The sequence below is a fragment of the Bison bison genome, unplaced genomic scaffold, assembly GCF_000754665.1.
Source record: "Bison bison bison isolate TAMUID 2011002044 unplaced genomic scaffold, Bison_UMD1.0 scf7180017864134, whole genome shotgun sequence".
Taxonomy (NCBI): domain Eukaryota; kingdom Metazoa; phylum Chordata; class Mammalia; order Artiodactyla; family Bovidae; genus Bison; species Bison bison.
In genome coordinates this window covers 6,367,918-6,389,055 of record NW_011494706.1, presented here as the reverse complement: position 1 = coordinate 6,389,055, position 21,138 = coordinate 6,367,918, and the positions used below count along the sequence as shown (strand labels likewise).

The 21,138-nt window shown below is 39.8% G+C and overlaps 1 protein-coding gene across 4 annotated transcripts in view; it reads right to left on the bottom strand.

Moving 5' to 3' along the window:
* The window catches only part of HEPACAM2 (HEPACAM family member 2), a 54,376-nt gene extending 37,315 nt beyond the window's left edge, over nt 1-17,061 (bottom strand). For 2 of the 4 annotated variants that reach the window (XM_010839777.1, XM_010839779.1), the window contains exons 1-3: nt 16,852-17,061; nt 9,994-10,347; nt 6,012-6,296 (exon numbers count right to left, since the gene is read on the bottom strand). In XM_010839777.1, the coding sequence (XP_010838079.1) occupies nt 6,012-6,296; nt 9,994-10,347; nt 16,852-16,930 (718 nt within the window). In that variant the 5' untranslated portion in view covers nt 16,931-17,061. Of the gene's footprint in view, nt 1-6,011; nt 6,297-9,993; nt 10,388-16,851 lie in introns of those variants that run through there. The other 2 variants (XM_010839780.1, XM_010839778.1) reach the window with 2 other exon arrangements.
* Nucleotides 17,062-21,138: the final 4,077 nt, after the last annotated feature.

The window sequence follows — 21,138 nt, the reverse complement described above, 5'->3', positions numbered from 1 at the left end:
TTTCTAAACATTCTTCTTTCAACTACCCACCATTAGTCTTTACTCAAGACAGGCATTTCTCTGTGAGGTTTGCATAGATTATGTCTAAAAAGAATGCAAGGAAGAAAGTTCAGTCTATAAATAAAAGATATGTTCTATAAAATCTGAACTGATTCACATGGGGATATTCTAATTCTTTCAAATAACACAGGAAAGGAAAGGAAATTTAGGAGTTTAAAGCCTTTATCAGTGATTATGGTTTTCCTTCCACTTAAATACTTTATACACTGTGTAACACCATTTTCTGTGATAATTATAAGATTAGGGCATGAACATGTACATGTTGAAAGAAAGATCTTATTCGATATTTTTACTATGTCAGATTAAACTATATAGCAAAACAAAAGTGTATTTCAAGATCATGCAAATGACATTTTTATGTATCTGTAATTGCTTATGAAATTTTCCCCAGAAATTTTTCATTTAAATTTATGGCTAAAGTTCAGAGATAGGTAAATAGATGGCAAGATAAAAAGGATTCATGTGAAGGAAATATTTTCATGTAGAAAAATGAAATGTGTTAAATAATGGTAATTTCTGGGGAAGAAAGTTCTTTCCAAAGTATTCTTTCAGTATTCTCTTTGAAGGTATCTTCTAAATTACCCAAGTTTCCCATGATTTCTTGATGTCATGTTGCCAATTACATCAGCGTAGTTTGGGCTCCAAATGAAAAGAAAAAAAAAAAGGAAAAGCAAAATAGCTAATATTATTGAGTTTTTCCTATGTGCCACTCACTGCCTTCTTTACACATAAAATCTCACATAATCCCCATTCCACTAGAGATACGCTTTAGTCTTACACTGGGACAGTGTTGGTAAGGAGAGGAGGAAACTGATGCATAGAGTAATGATGGCAGAACCAGAGGTTTAATGCAGGCAGTTTGAACTGACAGCTTAGACTCATAACACTGTGCTAAATGCTATACTCTCCAGAGGACACAGAACTTATTGGAGTCTGCGTCCAAACAAAATATGATCAGGTTTTCTTCAGTGGACAAAGAATGCTCCAACCCAATTTTCTGCTGTCTCTTATTACACTGAGTGATTGTTTCTTTGAATTAATTTTTAGTTGATGATATCTGGCTGGTTTAATATCTTGTTTTCCATTTTGTACCTTTTCTATGTTAATGTAAATCATTTAGACTAAATAATAAGGAACATCCTAAATAATGTACGGATGTCTCCATATAGCCCTAGATTTGATTTCATTTGTCTCCTCCCATTTTCTTTCACTATGTTCAGGTAACTTGAATGCTTAGGTCTGTGCCCCCTGGAGTTGAATGGAAATTTACATTTATGTCAGAATAACCTTATTCAGTCAAGAATATGACTACATGTACTAACAGATAGTGCCGAATCTAAATTTTTGACTCTAATTCAATGCTGGTCGTGCAGATAGTCACAGTTTATTCTTTGTAAGTCCATTTCTCTGTGTTTTAAGGCAGACAGAATATTTTCACACTGTTATCTGAATATAAGGCTATGTAAAACTACTATAAAAATATAGCTAAAAATTTAGCTATAAAAACAATGTCATTGTTTAACACAATATAACTAGTGATTGCAATAAATCTTATATAATTTGTTTGAAGAGTGGTGTTTTTTTTTGGTGAAGAACTGTAATTTCCTTCTTCCTTTATGCTCTTTCATAAATTGATAATTTCTCCTCTTTCTGCATGAAGGGACTGGCTCATCTTTGAGACACTGAATTCTGAACTAGGTTGGACTAGCAGATAATCCTCTTTGGGTTCCCCTACACTAATGCTGAATTATACAATGTATGAAGTTTTTTCTATTTCTATGTGAACAATACTTTTTTGGAAAGAATGCTGAGAGTCCCTTGGACTGCAAGGAGATCCAACCAGTCCATTCTGAAGGAGATCAGCCCTGGGATTTCTTTGGAAGGAATGATGCTAAAGCTGAAACTCCAGTACTTTGGCCACCTCATGCGAAGAGTTGACTCATTGGAAAAGACTCTGATGCTGGGAGGGATTGGGGGCAGGAGGAGAAGGGGACGACAGAGGATGAGATAGATGGCTGGATGGCATCACTGACTCGATGGATGTGAGTCTGAGTGAACTCCGGGAGTTGGTGATGGACAGGGAGGCCTGGCGTGCTGCAATTCATAGGGTCGCAAAGAGTCGGACATGACTGAGCGACTGATCTGATCTGATCTAGATGTGTTTAATTACAGAATGTAGCTCAAAATTGGTGACTTTTTTCTCTGTATGATAGGTTTTTTTAATATAAATTTATTTATTTTAATTGGAGGCTATGATAGGTTAATAAAATACATCCTACCTCCCTTTTTTCCTTTCCTATATATATTCTTTCTATAATTGTATGACATTTGTGATCTATTTTGAAAACATGCTCTCTAAACAAACATTTCTTGATTTACTCTATGTTTGTGTATTTATTTATAAAATATTCTTTTAAAAAATTGGGAGTTTTGCTTAAAAAATAATTTTCCTCATTGTTTACCAAATGATGCCTAGTGTTCAAAGCTCCCTGCAATCTGACTCTGCTTTTCAAAGCTCTGCTTATGCTACTTAGCTTTTATGAAAGACCTGGATTAATACCTGTTTTAGCTGACTGAGAGAAGTCTGGAGAGGACTTTTGCTTTCTCGAGAAAAAGATGAAAAATAGCATTCAGAGTTTGTTTTTCAGGAACTGTTTTAGAGGTAGTGGGCTCCCCAGCAGCAAAAGTGGTGCCACCAAGCTCCTTCCCAGGGAACTACACTCAGCATCTCAGCATCAAGCCTCCATAGCTTTGAACTTTGCAGGGATCTGTGTTTTCTTTTGACTCACTTTTTGCAGGTCATAAGGTAATGCTTGTTTACTTTGCACCATTTTGATTCATACAAGGTTTCAAAGGAACATTCCATTTTCTGACAGAGGGGAGTGGGGAAGCTGTATCTATTCCTTGTTGTATCCTATACTCCAGTCAAACTGGACCATTTGCCAAATACTCTGCCCTCTGCCTAGTGTCTGTGTCTACTATCCCTAGTGCCTGAAATGTTTTTCAAAAAATTTGCCCTTGCCTCCTTCAAATCCATCGTTCAAGGTCCATCTCAAATGTTACTTCCTACAACAAGCCTTCTCTCCAGCTAGAAGTAATGTTTTCCTCCTCTGAATTCCCAAAGACGCATAATATTGTACTAATAATAGTAGCCAACAGTTACATACTGTTTACTATGGGCCTGTCACTGTGGGGCTTTCTTAGTGACTCAGATGGTAAAGAATCTGCCTGCACTGCAGGAGACCTGGGTTCGATCCCTGTGTGGGGGAGATCCCCTGGAGAAGGGAATGGCAACCCACTCCAGTATTTTTGCCTGGAGAATTCCATGGACAGAGCCACCTGGCAGGCTACAGTCCAAAAGGTAGCAAAGAGTCGGACACAACTGAGCAACTCACAATGAGTCACTGTTCTAAGCGAGTTACATACAGTAACAGATTTAATCCGAATAACAACAGTACCTACGAAGTAGGTACATTATCACCATTACATAGACGAGGAAACTAAGGCACAGAGAGCTAAGGCAGTAGGAGCAGGATTTGAACCCAGGCCTTCCGTTCCAGAGTTCTGTGCCTACGCTATGCTCCTTTGTGGGCACTCCTACAGTATCTATGACGTTCTCACACATTTCACTGTCACATTATCTCACTTCTGCTAAAATACTGGCTAGCTTCTAGTTTTAAGAATCAGCGTCCCACGTTCCTAGCCTGTGCAGTGTTCCCGTTCCCTCTGATTTCTGGGCGAATTTGGCCACTGGGGATTCCTGGCAGAAGATTAGAATGAGGGAGGAAAATGAGGCTGAAATATTTGTTCTCCTTGTTCCTTTCCTCATTCTGGCTGTTTCTTTCCACCAGAGGCCCCTGCTTTATGGAATTTTACTTTTCAAGGTTTCCAGTAACCTCTCCTTGCTCCTGTCCTTCTGGATCTAGGTGCAGAAACAGGTTTTATTGGTAACAGTCTGGGTTTTTCCTACATCCCATTTACATCTTTGTACTTAGTCCCTTTGATTATCCTAACCTGTCATTATCCTAACCTGTCATTTGTTCACTGTTGAAATTCAGATACAGCCAATAAACACATTAAAAGATTTTTTTAAAGAATCAATGGTTCCATTTTTCTTATCTTAATTTTGCTTAATGAAGCAGATCTTGTTGTATACCTGTATCATACTACTGTATTACACTTCCCTGAAGTTGCTTTTCCGACCACATTTCTGGAGCTCAGTTTTATTGTTAAGCTTGATCTAGCAGAAAAAAACCTACGTATGCTGGTGCTTTTCCCCAAAGAATCAATAACACACATTCTCAAGAAAGACTATCAATTTTCTATTGAAGAAAACAGAAGACAGATGTATTGATAACACAAACAGCCTCCACTTACTGGATGCCTGCTTGGTGTCAGTCACTGGCTACTTTTCAGACAGGATTTCATTTATTGTAGGGAAGTAGTTTTAACCATCTCCATTTTATAGATGAGGCCCAGAAAGGTCTAGGGACTTCTTAAGGTCACATATGTAGTGACGGAACCCATTGCCTACTTAGGTCTGTCTACCTCCTAAGCACTTAAACAATAGTCTTTAGGGCCTTTCTGAGCATTATGGAGATATGTTTGATGAGGGAGTAGATGTATTTACCAGGCTTAATTCTACCCTTGTGGTTCAACCAACTGAACCCTCCACCCTCACGCCACAGGGTGAGAAGTTTTCCTTTGCCATGCCTTGTTTGTTTTGTTATACTGCTATTGTGGCCGTGCACTAAGTAAGCTACGACAGTAACCGATCAGATGGCTTCCCAATGTGATAAGCCATTGGTTCAACTTGGGGAGTTTTTGCACAAACCACTCCCTCTCTCCTGCACTCAGGGGACATATGGCAATGTCTAGAGACACTTTCAGTTGTCACAACTGGAGGGAAGGGTGCTACTGGTATGTAGCAGGTAGGGGCTAGGCAGCTGTTAGACATCCTATAATGCAAAGGACAAGTACCCACAACAAAGAGTTGTCCAGTCAAAACGTCATTAGGGTGAAGGCTGAGAAACCTTGCGAGAGGCTGAAAGCAGGATACAATGCTAGACATACTAGAGGTGGTGCTGCGGAGTAGAGGGGATGCGGGAAAGTAATACGATCAAGAGAGATCTTGCACGGGTTGATGATGATCATACGACATGAACTAAAAAGGCTGGTGAACTTAACTTTGTACATGAGATTAAAGTCACAATGATAACAATAGCAACTACAGCAACTGAAAAAAGAACCAAAGAAAAGTGAAACATGAAATCATTACAGATTCGCTGGGAAGCTGAATAACTTGCTGCAGAATAATTATGTCTTCTCTGTGATACTCTCTGCACCCTGCCTCTAAAAATGGGGCTGAGAAAACGGGCAGAGAGACTAGCCAGACCCTGGGCCGTATTACCCACATATAACCTGGGAACATTCTTTCTCCCAGTGGTCAGCTCCAGAGCACATCCCTGTCCCATTTTATGATGAACAACTCTCCCTCCTTGTGGGTGAATAAATCAGTGCCTTCTGCATGGTTCTGGGTTCTTGAAATTGAGGTTTCTATGTTTCATTGGCAATAAGGTCACAGAATGCACTGAGTTAGAGAATATATTCAAAAGACCAGTATCTCAACTGGATCTTCAATAAACTGGGTTGTGCAAGTAACTATACTTCATGACAAGACAGTGCCTAGGAAGTGTAACTGCAGCTAGCACTGCATTACAATAATGGTCAAAACCAAATGACATCTGGTATTGATGTTCTCTGTGACTACTCTGGTGAAAACTTTCCAGAAGAAAACTCAGTTGATCAGACATGCCTGACTTTTGTGACCCCAAAGACTGGGGCCCATCAGGCTCCTCGGTCCATAGAATTTTCCAGGCAAGAATACTGGAGTGGGTTGCCATTTCCTTCTCCAGGGGTATATAAATATATATACATTTTAAAAAACTTACAGTATATGGTAGGCATAATGATGTCGCTTTCCATCTTACTGACAGGGTTCTTCACCAGGCAACTGTAATTCCCAATGTCTTCTTTGGTCACTGGAGCAATATGAAGCCTGCTGTTTTGAAGAGAGAAGGAGTTGGTGGAGCTGGTGTGGACAGGCCTGCCATTCTTCAGCCACTGGTAAACCCGCCGGCTGCCCCCTTCCACGAGGCATGTCAGGGTCATGTTTCCCACGTACTCCACAGCCCCAGAGGAAGGCTGAATCTGCACCACTGGTTTCGTGACAGGATCTGCAACATCAGAACGAAAGAAATGATCTTTGTCATCCCAGGGTTATAATTAAAGTGTAGGAGATCTTTCACATGTTTTAAATCCTAGGAAAATGATTCCAAAATTTTGTACTTTTTAAATGTAGACAGCTCAGGAAGTAAAGAAGAGGATAAAAAAAGTCATTACAAATAGAAAATAATGATATAAAAATATCATTTATAGCAGAGATAACCAATTCTAGAACTTCATCTTCAAGAATTTTGTAATGAAAACCTTTAGTTTATAGATAATGCAGTTAGTGGTGAAGGACATCAGCTCCCTTATTTCCTGTTCATTGTGCTCCCCCGACACCATAAAGGTTTGCTCTCACAGGCAAAGTTCACATGGTTATTCCCCTCTCTTGATTTGTCCTGCTATCCCAAGAGCGATTGGTTGGGATAGATGTAGTGAACACAAATTCCTATCCACTATCTGCAAAATACAAAGCTTAGACATACTATACTTTGGGAGTATCAAGTGAAAGTTTTAAAGAATCATATTTTCACCATTTACTTTTCCTCCTATGTAAGTAAGCTAATTATATGTTTTAATTGCTGTGCATTTGTATTGCAGCATTATTTCAGTCACTACCGTGTTAGTCTCTTTAACAAACCAAAGCCTATTATCAACTTTCCTTCTATGCAAAATTACAGGTCACACACAGAGAGTAAGATGATCAGTAAGTAACAGACAACTGGTTCCAGTGTTTAGCTTTGAATTCCTATCAGACTTTTAATTGGGGTTGATGCATCTTCTCAGGTAAATTTGTTTTGAGTCATGTTCACTTTCATTTTACACTGGCAAATGTGCATTAGAGTGTATACAGATTCAATCCATCCACCCAGAGAAGACAGGAGAAAATGAAAGATAAAGGGAAAGGAGTTTGAAAAGTGAACTGCAGGAAAGCTGGGTAGCCCTGAAGGCTCCAGCCTTTCTCAAGATGGAGGAAATCAGATGGCCACTCAATTTAACCCTTTATATTCCCTGGCAAGAGCAAATGGTTTGGAGTAGCTTTTGCTTACAGTATTATGATTTAAAAAGAAAGATTGTTTGGTATATTTATTAGGTAGAAACAGCTTTTGTTTCAAAAATGCCGGTGCATGGAAATGTTATATGTGATATGGAAAAAGTCAAATAGGTAACGTGTAAAGTCTTGTACGGGGAGAACCAATCATTAGAAAAGATATTGGTACTGTGATCATGCACTTGGATTTAACAGTGTCACGCAGACGTGGAAGTTTCCCAAGAAGATTTTTTTACACAGGTCCTGTGCATGTGTGCTAAGTCACATCAGTCGTGCCCAAATATTTGTGATCCCATGGACTGTAGTCCGCCAGGATCTTCTGTCCATGGGATTCTCCAGGCAAGAATACTGGAGTGGGTTGCCATTTCCTTCTCCAACACAGGTCCTAAAGGCCTACTAAGACCTTTTGGTTGAAGGTGGAAAGGGCAAGATAGGAGTAGGTTACTAAGAGGTATGAACTAGCACTGTAAAATAAGTAAGCTACAAGGATATGTTGCACAGCACAGGGAATATAGCCGCTATTTTATAGTAACTGTAAACAGTATAATCTATAAAAATTTTGAATTATTATATTGTATACCATGAAACTAATATAACATTGTAAATCAGTCACTGATGTGGCTCAGTGGTAAAGAACCTGCCTGCAATGCAGGCGATGCGGGTTCAATCCCTGGGTTGGGACGATCCCTTGGAGAAGGAAATGGTAACCCAGTCCAGTATTCTTGCCTGGAGAATCCCAGGGACTGAGGAGTCTGGCAGGCTACAGCCCATGAGGTTGCAAAAGAGTAGGACATGACTTAGTGACTACAAAAACAAGTAAGAGGTACAAACTAATATGTATAAAACAAGTAAACTACAAGGATATATCATACAGCACAGCGAATATAGTTAATATTTTACAATAACTATAAGTGGAGTATAAGCTATAAAAATTCTGAATTATTATATTGTACACCTGAAACTAATATAATATTGTAAGTCAACTATGCCTAAAAATTTTTTTCTATAAAGAACTTTTGGCTCCATTTTCCTCAACAAATCCAATTGTACTATACATTAACAAGGAATGGATGTTCTATTAAAAGTTTGGGGGGAAGAGATAGTATACTACCCAGGAGAATTTTATGAAACTGTAAAAAATGTCCTCCTTTTCTCTCCCAGAGTTCCTCTCTAGGCATCTGCTGCCACATCCTGTGTCTTTGTTCCCCTGCAATGTCTCCAGTTTCCACTCATTTACTGGGCACATATTTACTGAGTGCCTAAGAACAGCCAGCATCAGGGTTTAGGCAGCGGAAACAAAAGAGCAAACAATATAAAGCCTACTCCCATGGATCTTGTATTCTAGACCAGGAAGAGAGACAATAAAAGAAACAAAAATATGTACTATGTCCAGTGTTATGAAAAGAATAAAGCGGAACTCAAGGTAAACAGTAACTCTCTTTCTCACTCTCTCTCTCAGTTTGGGGGAATGAGGTTATACTTTACATAAGGTGGTCACGGAAGCCTTCACAGGTAAAGTGACACTCTGGCTGAGACCGTAAAGAAACAGGGGAGGGAACCAGGGCAGTATGCGAGACAAGAGTAATCTATGTACAGTGAGCAGCCAAGCGCACAGACACTGAGGTGTGAGAGGGTTTGGCTTGTTCCAGGAATGGCAAGGAGGCCAGAGTGGTGAGGGAAAGAGAGGTAGGAAGGCTTCAGAGGGGGACTGGGTATGTAAGGGGAATCACACGGGCCTTGAGGGACGCTGTTGGCACTTTGGCTTTGATTGTGAGTGAGACAGGAAGCCACAGGAGGATTCTGAGCTGCAGGAGGCAGGGGTGGAAGCAGGGAGAGTGGGCACAGGCTGTTTGGAGAGTCCAGGCCAGAGCCGATGGCGGGCTTGAATAGGGCAGCAGTGGGTGCAGCGAGGATTGACTGACTCACCTCTGTCCATATTCTGAAGGTAAAGCTGAGAGGGCTAATTTGTGGACTGGATAAGGATGTGAGAGAAAGAGAGTCAAGGGTGATGGCAGAGTGCAACTGATGGAATGAAGTTTGCATTTGCCAAAACAGAGGAATATTGTTAGACAGGTTTGGGGGAAAAAATCAAAAGTTGTGCGTTGCATAGTATAGTATCTTTAAGGTACACTACTTACATATATCACTAAGGAAAATAAATGTCTGAAAGTTAGCTGAAGCCCACTCTCCCTTCAAGGACATTCCCAGCACCTTCTACTGTTCCTCAAGTGTGGTCACTGAGCAAGTCTCATCCTCTCCCAGTGTACCAAAATTAAAAAAAAAAAAAATGTATGTGACAAAAAATAGGGTTCTTCCCAGGGTGCATTCTGCTAATGAAAAATAAAATTTTCTCCATCTCATCACATCAGCAACTTTATACTTGATAGTTTCCAGGCAAACAAACAATAACTCCTACTTACTGCTTGATTACCTTTAGCTGGGCACTGTGCATACCCTTTCTACGTATGTTCTTATTTAATCCCCAGGAAGCCTCATGAGGTGGATAGTGCCATTCATGCCATGAGACACTGAGGCTTTGAGGGTCAATGTGCCCAAAGTTGCAGACCAGACCTAAAGCCCTGGTAGCCTAGTCTCCTAAGCTATTGCTTGCTGCCATGCTACTCAGCTGCCCATGTCGCTCACAGTGGACTTACCATCAACTGTGACTTGAATCTTCTGACTAGCTGACAGAGTTCCGTTTCCCTGGATGTTGACCTTCACAATGTAATTGCCTTCGTCGGTGAACTGCAGTGGGTTGATGAGCAGGGAGGCGTTGGGTGGCATCATGGTGAATTTGTGCTGGTATTCCAAGTCGGGAACCACAGACTTGTTCACGGAGCCCAGCAAGTACTTGGGCATCGTATGGGGTCTCTCAAAAAGCCATATGACCTGGATGTCTGATGCTGGAGTGTGGAATCCATAGTGCACGGGGAGATAGAGAGCCTGACCCCTGATGCCATGGACGGTGTGCGATGGCACAGCCACCTTCAGCCCCGAGCAAGCACCTGCTGTGAAGGAAAGGAAAGCTGTAAAGACCCTGAGCCACATTTCACAATCTAAAGGCACAAAAACAGAACCTGATCGGGCGATAGTCTTTTACAAAGAAGAGAGGCTTCTAGGTACTGACTCTTCTAGTACTGGTTACCTGTAGAGGTAAATATTTGTCTCTGAAATGAGCATTTTAAAAACTCCACCCAAAGACTGTGTGGATCGCTTGACCTCTTTAAATGCACGATGAAAGGAAAAGCAGAAGTTATTATCTCTGACTGTTAAAGAATAATGGGAAAAGGAGAACTGGGATAGATGATTAGTTCTGAAGTCCAATGGAAACCTTTAAAAAAATTGAAATTGCGACTGTATTAATGTCTGAGTCATATCATATCCTAATCAAGCTATGTGATTGAGGGGCTACTTCCTCTTGAGAATCTTCCCTCACAGTCTTCTGACGTGACTTGGTAGTCCTTAACTGGAAGTTTTTCCCTTTAGCCAAAGCCTTGCCAAATGCAAATATTCTAAGGACAATGGTAGCAAACCATTACCAGTTGTGATCGATTATTACTGCTTAGAAGCGGGGATCTGGTTTGTGCGTTTGAGCAACAGTAAGAGAAGGCAGTGGCACCCCACTCCAGTACTCTTGCCTGGAAAATCCCATGGACGGAGGAGCCTGGTGTGCTGCAGTCCATGGGGTCGCTAAGAGTCGGACACGACTGAGCGACTTCACTTTCACTTTTGACTTTCATGCATTGGAGACGGAAATGGCAACCCACTCCAGTGTTCTTGCCTGGAGAATCCCAGGGACGGGGGAGCCTGGTGGGCTGCCGTCTATGGGGTCGCACAGAGTCAGACACGACTGAAGCGACTTAGCAGCAGCAGCAGCAGCAGCAAGAGACGGGAACTAATGGAGCAGAGTGGAGCCCGAGGAGCCTGGTGAGACAGGAGACCAGCAAGACAGCTGGGTCAGAACAGGAAGTGCCTTAGGGTCATGGCAAACACTTAGGCAATTTTACTGTGAGTGAGACGGGAATACAACCAGAGTTTTGTGAGCAGGAGGGGTAGGGGTTTTCTTCTTATTTTTTTTTTTTTAAGGTGTACCCTAGCTGCTGTGAGAACAGACTGAAACAGGGGAAAGAGCAAGAGAAGGGAGCCCACTTAGAAGGTGCCTGCAATAAAGTAGGCAAGAGATGGTTGTGCTCTAGATAAGGGCAGTAGTAAAAGATACTGTGAGAAAAGACTGGGGGTGCTAACAACATTTGATGGCACGTTGGGAGTGGGATAAACAAAGATGAGTCAAGAATGATTCTAAGGTTGATGGTTTGATCAACTGGAAGAATAGAGCTGTCATTTATTAATAAGCAGCTAAGGAGACATTTTTGGAAGACATTTTGTCCTATGGACAGAAGGGCCTGGCGGGCTACAGTCCATAGGGCTGCAGAGTCACGACTGAAGCGACTTATCATGCATGGAGAGACATCTCACAATTTCAATTCCGTCTTCTACAAAGTTTTTATCTTCTTTCATTGCTTCTCCCTTTTTTACTCTACTAGTAAGGGGATCTTTAAGATTTATCTGATTCCTACTATGAAAAGCCATCAATATTAGGAAGGGAATGGTAGAAAGATCTGTTTGTACAATAATTTTCTTTGGAGAAACTGAAAGATGCTGGTTTGCCCCCGTGAGGAATAAAAATCCACCAACAGGAAATTTTCTTCTTTCCTTCCCAGGGTGAAGGTCAGAGCAAAGATTTCCATGGTTTTAGTTTTTGGGTAGCTGTTAGTGAAGAGTGAGACCCTGCGGCCAGCAGGGAAGTCAGAGCAAAGAACTGAAGAGAAAAAGAACAAAGAGGAAGAATGCAAGAGGTTACAGGGAGAAGATACACAGTCGAAACCGACTATATGGACTGAAGACTAGGTGACTGTCTGGGAAAAATAAATATGTGTTTAACAGTCTCCTTGACTTCTGTGTATATTTGTGATTGACTTGTAATTTTTTTTTTCCTGACAATGGGTTGTATCTGCACATTTCAATGATTTGGTCCATTACAAAGGAGTTACAAAGGTATGAGCATTTACTTCTACTTTCTTTTCTGACAAGTACAAGACTGTTGCATTTGTAGTTGTTCTTAATTTGAATCATTAGAAAAAGAAGGAACTGGTTGCTGAGAGCTATAAAGAGGAGATACACTGGATTGCAGGAAAGGAAATCATAAGAGAAATAAATGAAGTTGAGAGAGTAAACCTAGGACTTAACACTAGTGATGTCTGAGATTTGTGAAGCAGCGATGGTGAGAAGGGAGTGAAGCTCTTGAAGCCAGAGATATAGAAAGACATTGGGCATCTGGGTGGGGGTCCTGCACAGGAAATTATTCCTCTTAGTACCTGGATATCTGCACCAAACAGCATGGATTTTCATGACTTTCATTGTAATTGGCGATAGGAAGTGCCTGACAAGTTCCTGGCAAGCAATAAATAAAAACTAGTTTACCCATTATTACTAACTTAAGATATGCAAAATGTAATTTTCACTGTATTTATTGTGTTGCTGTTTCTTTTCTTTTCTTTTCGTTTTTTTTTTTTTACTTCAGTGAATACAGAAATATTCCTGTGGGTTTCACAGTTCTTTCTTGATCTTGGACTCCCCTGTCCACACAGTCTTAAATTAATCACTTGTAAACTGCCTAGAAATAAGAGCTTTTAGAAACCTATTCTCTAAGCTTTCAGAGAGATTTTTGAATTTGCTACTTTAATAAATTTAAAAGTCCACGGAAATTTGAGGTGTTGAAAACATACTTGGGATAAAATGGTGGTTAGTTAGATGACTTACCTTAGATAAGTCATTTTAATTCCCTGTGACTCAGTTTTCTTTTGTGTGAAGAGGGTTATATTAGATGAGGTCCAAGGCCTCTCTCTGCTCTATGTTTATGTTCTCAGCATCCTAAGGTGCCTTTCTCATGGTAGCAGCTACCCTACATTTGAAGGGGAAGGGCCCATATTTAAGTAAGAGAGGGCCCAAAGAATTCTGAAGTATTGAATCTCAGATTTAAGTCTACTTAATAAGTTGTCAATCCCTTTGTTTAGTCACTAAGTCATGTCAGACTCTTCGTGACTCCACGCACTGTTCCTGCCACACTCCTCTGTCCATGGGGTTTCCCAGGTAAGAATACTAGAGTGATTTGCCATTTCCTCCTCCAGGGGACGTTCCTGCCCCAGGGATTGAACCCGCAACTCTTGCATTGGCAGGTGGGTTCTTTACCACTGAGTCACCAAAGGTATCTTTTAATAAAGTGGCAGTTCTGTGTTTTTTTGCCAAGGAATCAAGGGGGATGATGGGAATCCACATCACTGCCTTGTGAACACACTGGAAAAAGCGGCATGGCTGCTGATAAAAAGCTTGCCTCTGACAGTGAGCAATTTGGTCACTGATTTATTGGTCTATTTAATACATTTCACACCTCAACTTAGAAACTGCTGGTAGACTGAGCTGTAGCTAGAGATGGCCTGAGTGCAATTCTGGCCAATCTGCTCTTAGCATTTGGGGAAGTCATTGCAGAAGCCCTTGTTTACTTTTTTTTTTTTTTTGAAAAGAGGAAGAACCTTTTTTAATCTACTTTTTTGTGTGGCTTGAGTTGAAAAAAGATTAACTGAGATTGTAATGTTCTGAAAATGACTGGGAAACACTTTATTACCATGGCATGACTGGAACAGAAACGTAGGTGGATCTTGACTCAGGAAGCTGAATCTTAAGCGGACTGGAAAGTCTATGACTAAAGTTACAGAAGTAAATTTTATTTATTAAAATACTGAATATGACACAAACATTACAGCCTAGGAAAATATGGAACTAGTAGAAAATGTTATATGGCATGTACAGTAATCATTAAGGGAGTGAACTGGTTCTTTGGTCTATTTTGGAAATAACAGACATCATGTAATAGTATCTTAAATAATACATTACCATCAATAATATCTCTGAATATATTCAATGCTTATCATACCAAATGATGTGAAGTCATGTCATTTAACTTTTTTCATGATATGAAATCATGAGTGCTTTTTCAAGTATATGTATGACAGTGAGAGAGAACGTAGCTGTTACAATTGCTGTTTGCTTAGATTGCCTACACCATTTTCATCAGATAAATTATAGGTAGAAAGTTATGAGTATCAGTGAGGGATGAAATTTTCTTTATAAACTTTTCATATCAGCCACTAAAATCTTTTTAATTTGCAGGAAATACAGGAGCCTATTGATATGATGCAATCCTCTCTTGTAATGAATGTTGCAGAATAAACAGATAATTGTATGCTTCTGCTCCCCTTTAGGAGCACGTACTCTTTAGCCATTGCTGAACGTCCCCCTGTAGATGTGATGAGCTTATGCTGTCCAAACAGTAGTTTACTGACTTAAAAAATTTAGCTTCATCCTCAGAAGTTTTCAATGGTTCTTTTCTCATCGTATAAGGAAACGTAAATGACTGAACTATGAATTTTAGAAAGTCAACCTCTGTAAGAACAAATAAACTTTTTGAAAATAAATGATATGAAAATTGATGAAATTTTAATTTGATATTCCAAACATTTGTACTTAAATGAACATTCAATTTTATTACTAGGTTAATACTTTTGAGTTCTAGAAAAGAAAACTCTTGATTTTTTATATTTGAGGCACTATACTGCTTTGAAGAACATTGATAATATCATTAATGATCTGACATACAAAATTATAGCAAAACTCTCCCCTTCAGAGATTCCCTTAAACTATAAAACAAAGGCATGATAAAGGAACGTCCAGTGTTAAAGAACATGACCTCATATTGTGAAATTATCTATAGTCCAGCAACAAAAGACTCCCTAGACCAGTTCACTGTATTGAACATAAACATCAGACTCCACAAAGTGACCTCTACTGTAGCTCAAAACAGTTGGCATTTACTTCCCCATTGCCAAGTCTGATATTAGCAAGCACAACACAGCTATTGTTGACTGTAAATAAACTCTTGTTATCTTTAGAGAAAATAGAAATTATGATGATGTACTTTGAATAGACTTTACAAACTACATTTGGGGCTTCAAATAGCTACAATTTTTTAAAAAGAAAAAACAAACTGATACTCAGTATTTCAAAATACAAAAAAATTTCCAAATTACCCAAGGTCTTTACAACTCACTACCAATGGAGATGAGTAAATTTGTGAAAGTCTTAAGGGATAATAACTGCTTTAGCTACTTATGGACATGCTATCTATTTCTCAAAATTATGTTTAATTTTAGTTTGGTAGAATCCTTCAAATGAATTGGCCCTCAGTGCTTTGTAAAGCCAGTTGCAAAAAATTACTTAGGAAATGACAGCAATCCTGTTGTAAAAAATTAAGCATGGACTGCCACAAAGGACACTTTTGAAGCCCAGAAAAATGCACAAAGATAAAAAGTCAGTTATGGTAATTGCTTACTTTTCCTAAAAATTCCTAAACATCTGTATAGGCTTGAATTTGACAACATAATGGAAAAAGAATCACAATTATGGGAAACTCAAACATTTAAAAAATTAACAAACTGTACATTTCAAATATGTGGAATATGAACAACATTAGGTATAAATGTAAATAATCACAGGTACTATGAAAACTAAGCCATAAAGTACCAGTAACTGCGAGCTCTAAACACCGAAGAAGGTTAAAAACTTAAGTGGTTATTTAGCTAATTTGTTCTTAAAATTTAAGGAATAAAAGGTTTTTTGATTTACTATCTGTTGGATATGAACAAAACAAGGAACTGACTTGTTCTTTTAACTTGACTTTTAAAGCTGATATAGGAAGAACGGAAGAAGAATGTCTGGGGAAATTCTGACATAGAAACAGTGGACTCCTCTAAATTCTAATGATAAAGAGGAGAATGAGGGAGAAACAAAGTAGAGGGGAAAAATTAATTGAATTAACTATTGGACAAAGAGAAAGACTAAAGCTATTTTGGAGAAATAATACTTTTAAACACATTTATCCCTATTGAGTATATTTTTTTTATCAGCTTGGAATCTAACTTTTTTCCCACATTTCATAAATTAGGTAAAAAACAGGTAGAGCTAACAGTTTGCCACAATATCTTTAATTAAAACAGCCACAAACTATGTTCATAAATTGCTCTAAGTTTCACAGTAAGTGGTAACAAATTCATGACCTATAAGAATATTTGCCAAAGTAGAATGCATTAAAGAGTGTTGGACCTATATATAAACTCTATAAAAAGAAGAAACACATTAAGTTTTTAGAATGTCTTAATATTCTTAATGAGTGCTATTGACAATAATTGTTGTCTTCAGAAAACAATAACCATCGATTGATTGAACTTCCTTTCCCCTAAATGATCCTGTTTCTTTGCTGGAACAAACTGTGTTATTGTTAAAAGGTTCTGTGCTGTCCTTCAATTATCTGAGTGAATCTACAGCCAAGAGCAAATATTTACCTTATGCTCACAATTTTTAAAAAAAGTAGTTAAAACGCACTTTATGCAGTGCCTTACCTAAGAGAAGAAGGTATATTTTGCACCGAAGGACCCCAACCCTGCTGCTGAAGGGTTCCATGAATGCATCCTGTTCCATGCACGCAGTGCCCTGTTCCTGGTGGTAACGTGGTTCATGGACCAGCAGCTGCTGGTTTATTTGCCAGGGAAATTAGCAGTCAGGTAACAGACCCTAGCCTGCCTCTTGCTTCTGCGATTTGAATACAGAATGAATGTGTATACAAAGGACACAGGTACTGGGAACACCTGTTATGGGCTCTGCAAGAAGACAGGCTTGTGACTTTCAGAGCCATTTCTTAGCGATTTTCAGTAATCGTCAGCATGTTTCATGAATTATTCTTAGTTGTTAATCATCACATGAAGGAAAACATCCTTTTGGGTGACTCTAATAAAAAACAGTATGTTTTAATAACCAAGAGCATATTGTGAAATTTTCTGAAAAAACAGAAGCTAGTACCCTATCATGGAAAACGATGCTGCTATTTTGAAATTAAATTTTTTCTATGAAAATCACAGTATTTCATATATCTGCTAAAATAGTTATAAATCACCATGAAGTAAAAGGTATAAAACACCAAGAAGTAATACATCTTTACATATGTATTTTTCTGTGTATATTTCCTGTTAGAAATGTCCACCATGGGTTTATTGAGTCTATGGATTCATGTTATTTTTAAAAGCAAACCACAGGTGTGTTTCCGAGTAACACTGAATCATGGACTGCACATAATTATAACAGATAATATCTGAGGCCACATTTTCACAGCTGAAGCACAGAGTAAGTGAACCAACAGCTCAGAGACCATCTTGCCTCTACAGTGGTGTCTGCGCTACGGATTTTCTGCCTGGCCGTTCACTGCCAGGCAGTGTGCTTCTGCTTAATTTACCTAGCTATAACAATCCATATTTCATTTCAAGTCATCTACTGCAAGAAGTTTCCAGTCCAAGCCTCTACTATATAAAACAAAAATCTGCCTCAAATCATGCAAAATTCCTTGCATAAATCATTTTTGAAAAGTAAAGGCCCACTGAAGAAGTTTGATGATAAAATAGGCAAAAAAAGAATATTCCTCAATTGTAATTAAAGGTAAAAAAAAACAAAAAACAAAAAAAAACACAAGTGATAGATATTTTGGAATTTAAGTTTGGAAACATTTTTTGGATTAGGGCTAACAGACCTGTGTGTGTGTTCATGCTTAGTCGCGCAGTCGTGTCTAACTCTGCAACACCATGGTCTGTAGCCTGCCAGGCTCCTCTGTCCATGGGATTCTCCAGGCCAGAATACTGGAGTGGTTTGCCGTTTCCTCTTACAGGGGATCTTCTTGACCCAGGATACCAAACTCTAGAGTCTTCCTGCATGCAGTCGGATTTTTCACAGTCTGAGCCACCAGGGAAACCCAGTTCAGACCTGCTCTTACTAGCAAAGTGACAGCTGGAAAACCCTGAGGCCTCTTCAGAGGTCACTTAATGATCTCTCCAAGCTTCAGAAGGAAAAAAAATTACCCCCAGGTAATTGTTACACCACAACTTTCTCTGTGCTATTTCTAAATCTTGTTTGTGCCATCTAGAGATTGCAGCACTTATCTCACTAACCTCAACTGATTTTCTTGCATGTTTATTTTCCCTCTGGGTCCTAGAACACAAAGACTGGTCTTATTCACTTATGGATCTAGCATAGTGATTAACTAGTATTTTTCTTAAGTTGTTCCCCCAGAAATAAACCCAAAAGTTCCTTAGTCCGTGTCTTCTGATTCCCACTTGGTGCTTGAGAAATGCCTACAAATATTAATGTTGGATTTTACAGAACACAATATGGAAAGTAATATTGAAATTCTACAGATAGCAGATAGACTCCCCTTCACATCTTTTACAGAGAAGGCAATGGCACCCCACTCCAGTACTCTTGCCTGGAAAATCCCATGGATGGAGGACCCTGGTAGGCTGTAGTCCATGGGGTTACTAAGAGTCGGACATGACTGAGTGATTTCACTTTTCACTTTCATGCATTGGAGAAGGAAATGGCAACCCATTCCAGTGTTCTTGCCTGGAGAATCCCAGGGACGGGGGAGCCTGGTGGGCTGCCATCTACGGGGTCGCACAGAGTTGAACATGACTGAAGCGACTTAGCAGCAGCAGTAGCAGTCACATCTTTTAAATCAATATCCATCTCAAATTGTGTTTTATTAAATAAACTCTTTCTAGTGCTTTTCAAACCCAGTGCTGGTTCATGATGAACTTTTTTGGGTCCTAAGCAAAGTGAGAGAAATAAAGATGATGCAGTGAGTTTTTCCTAATGTTAAATTCACTCAATTTAAAGGACTGATTTTTATTCTGCATTTTTTTTGGTTTCTTTTGTTATATTAAAATATCCTTTATTTTATGATACAGTGATAATAGATGTTACATACATAAACAAAATGTCAATATGACTTAGATGATCTTTTCATGTCAAGACACATATTAAAGGGCTTCTCAGGTGGCACAAGTGGTAAAGAACCTGCCTGCCAGTGCAGGAGACTTAAGAGACATGGGTTCTGTCCCTGGGCTGGGAAGGTCCCACGAAGGAGGGCATGGCAACCCACTCCAGTATTCTTGCCTGAAGAATCCCAAGGACAAAGGAGCCTGGCGGGTTACAGTCCAGAGGGTCACAGAGAGTAGGACACGACTGAAGTGACTTGGCATGCAAGCACATGTTTAAAAATGACAATGACAGGCTCATCTTGGGAAAGTGCTGAGACAAAAATCATGACAGTGCGCCCTCTAGTGACAGGTAGTACGAATAAAAATCTTAACCTGCTAGAGTAACTTCAGAATTCAGAATGTTTACACAGGAAGCCAAACAAGATAACGTTAAAATATAACTTCAATTGTTTTCAGTTTTTAAGTGCTATCACAGATAGTTTAAAGTGTTTTATCGTTATAAGAAACTTCCCATCATCTACATCTCACATCTCACCTGTAACCCACAGAGGAGCTCTGTTCAGGAGCCTATGGATTTCAAACATCCACACTCATTATTCACTAGTAGCATAGGAATGCTTTGGAATGATAGGAAGAATTGGGAAGGAGAGGTGGTGACATGCCAATGCCAAGGCGAACAGAGAACAGTGGCTTGCCAGATGGCTCAATGGTAAAGAATCTGCCTGCCAATGCAAAAGAAGTAAGAGACAGAGGTTTGATCCCGGGGTCGGGGAAAATCGCCTAGAGAAGGGAATTGCATCCCACTCTGGTATTTTTGCCTGGAGAATCTCATGGACAGAGGAGCTTGGCGGGCTACAGTCCATGGGATTGTAAGAGTGAGACATGACTGAGCATGCATGCACGCAAGAAGAACTGAGGAAAGAAAACCCTGTTCTAATTCGATAGATCTCAGGAAAGATCAGAGTTTACAGGGAAGAGGTGGCTGCTAGAGAAGGCCATCACAACCACCCATGCCTGTGCTAACTCCTACAGAGTTAGGTCTATAGTAACCCTGATCAATTCATATGGCCATTAAATGATTATCAGCAATGTCTTCCTTCCAGGGCCCCTCTCCAGGTCACTGCTTTACCTTCAGCAAGTGTCCTGTTTTTCTACTACTGCTTGCTCAGGAAATGTCTTTACATTTTGTTGGGGAGGCCACATCTTTCTGCTGCTTTGATATTTACAGGATGACTAGAAATTTATCCTGGTCCTAATCAAACCAGGATCGCCGCTTTTAAGCTTCAGAGGCTCCTTCTATTTGGGCCATCAGAAATAAGCCCTTATGGGGTGTGTGTGTGTGTGTGTCGCTCAGTCATGTCCGACTCTTTGCAAACCTGTGGACTGTAGCCCGCCAGGTTCCTCTGTCCATGGAGATTCTCCAGGCAAGAATACTGGAGTGGGTTGCCATTCCCTTCCCTAGAGGATCTTCCCAACCCAGCGATCCCAGGTCTCCCGCACTGCAGGCAGATTCTTTACTGTCTGAGCCACCAGGGAAGCCCTTATCCTACTTTACAGCTAATGCGACTGCCCTGAATCAGATCTACTTACTTCTTAGCCTGGATATTCCAATCTACAAAAACAGGCCTGGCATTCCTTCACAAAGGGACTACTATCCTAAAAACTTTTGTCAAGATTTGCTGGGAGGCCATCCACACTTTCCACTAGTTTGTTCTGGCCTACCACTAATGACCCTCGGACAACTGTGTGAGCACTAAATAAGTCTAATGCATTTATTTACTTTTGGATCTTTAGTCGCGGCATGCAAATTCTTAGCTGCAGCCTGAGGGATCTTGTTCCCTGACCAGGGATTGAATCTGGATCCCC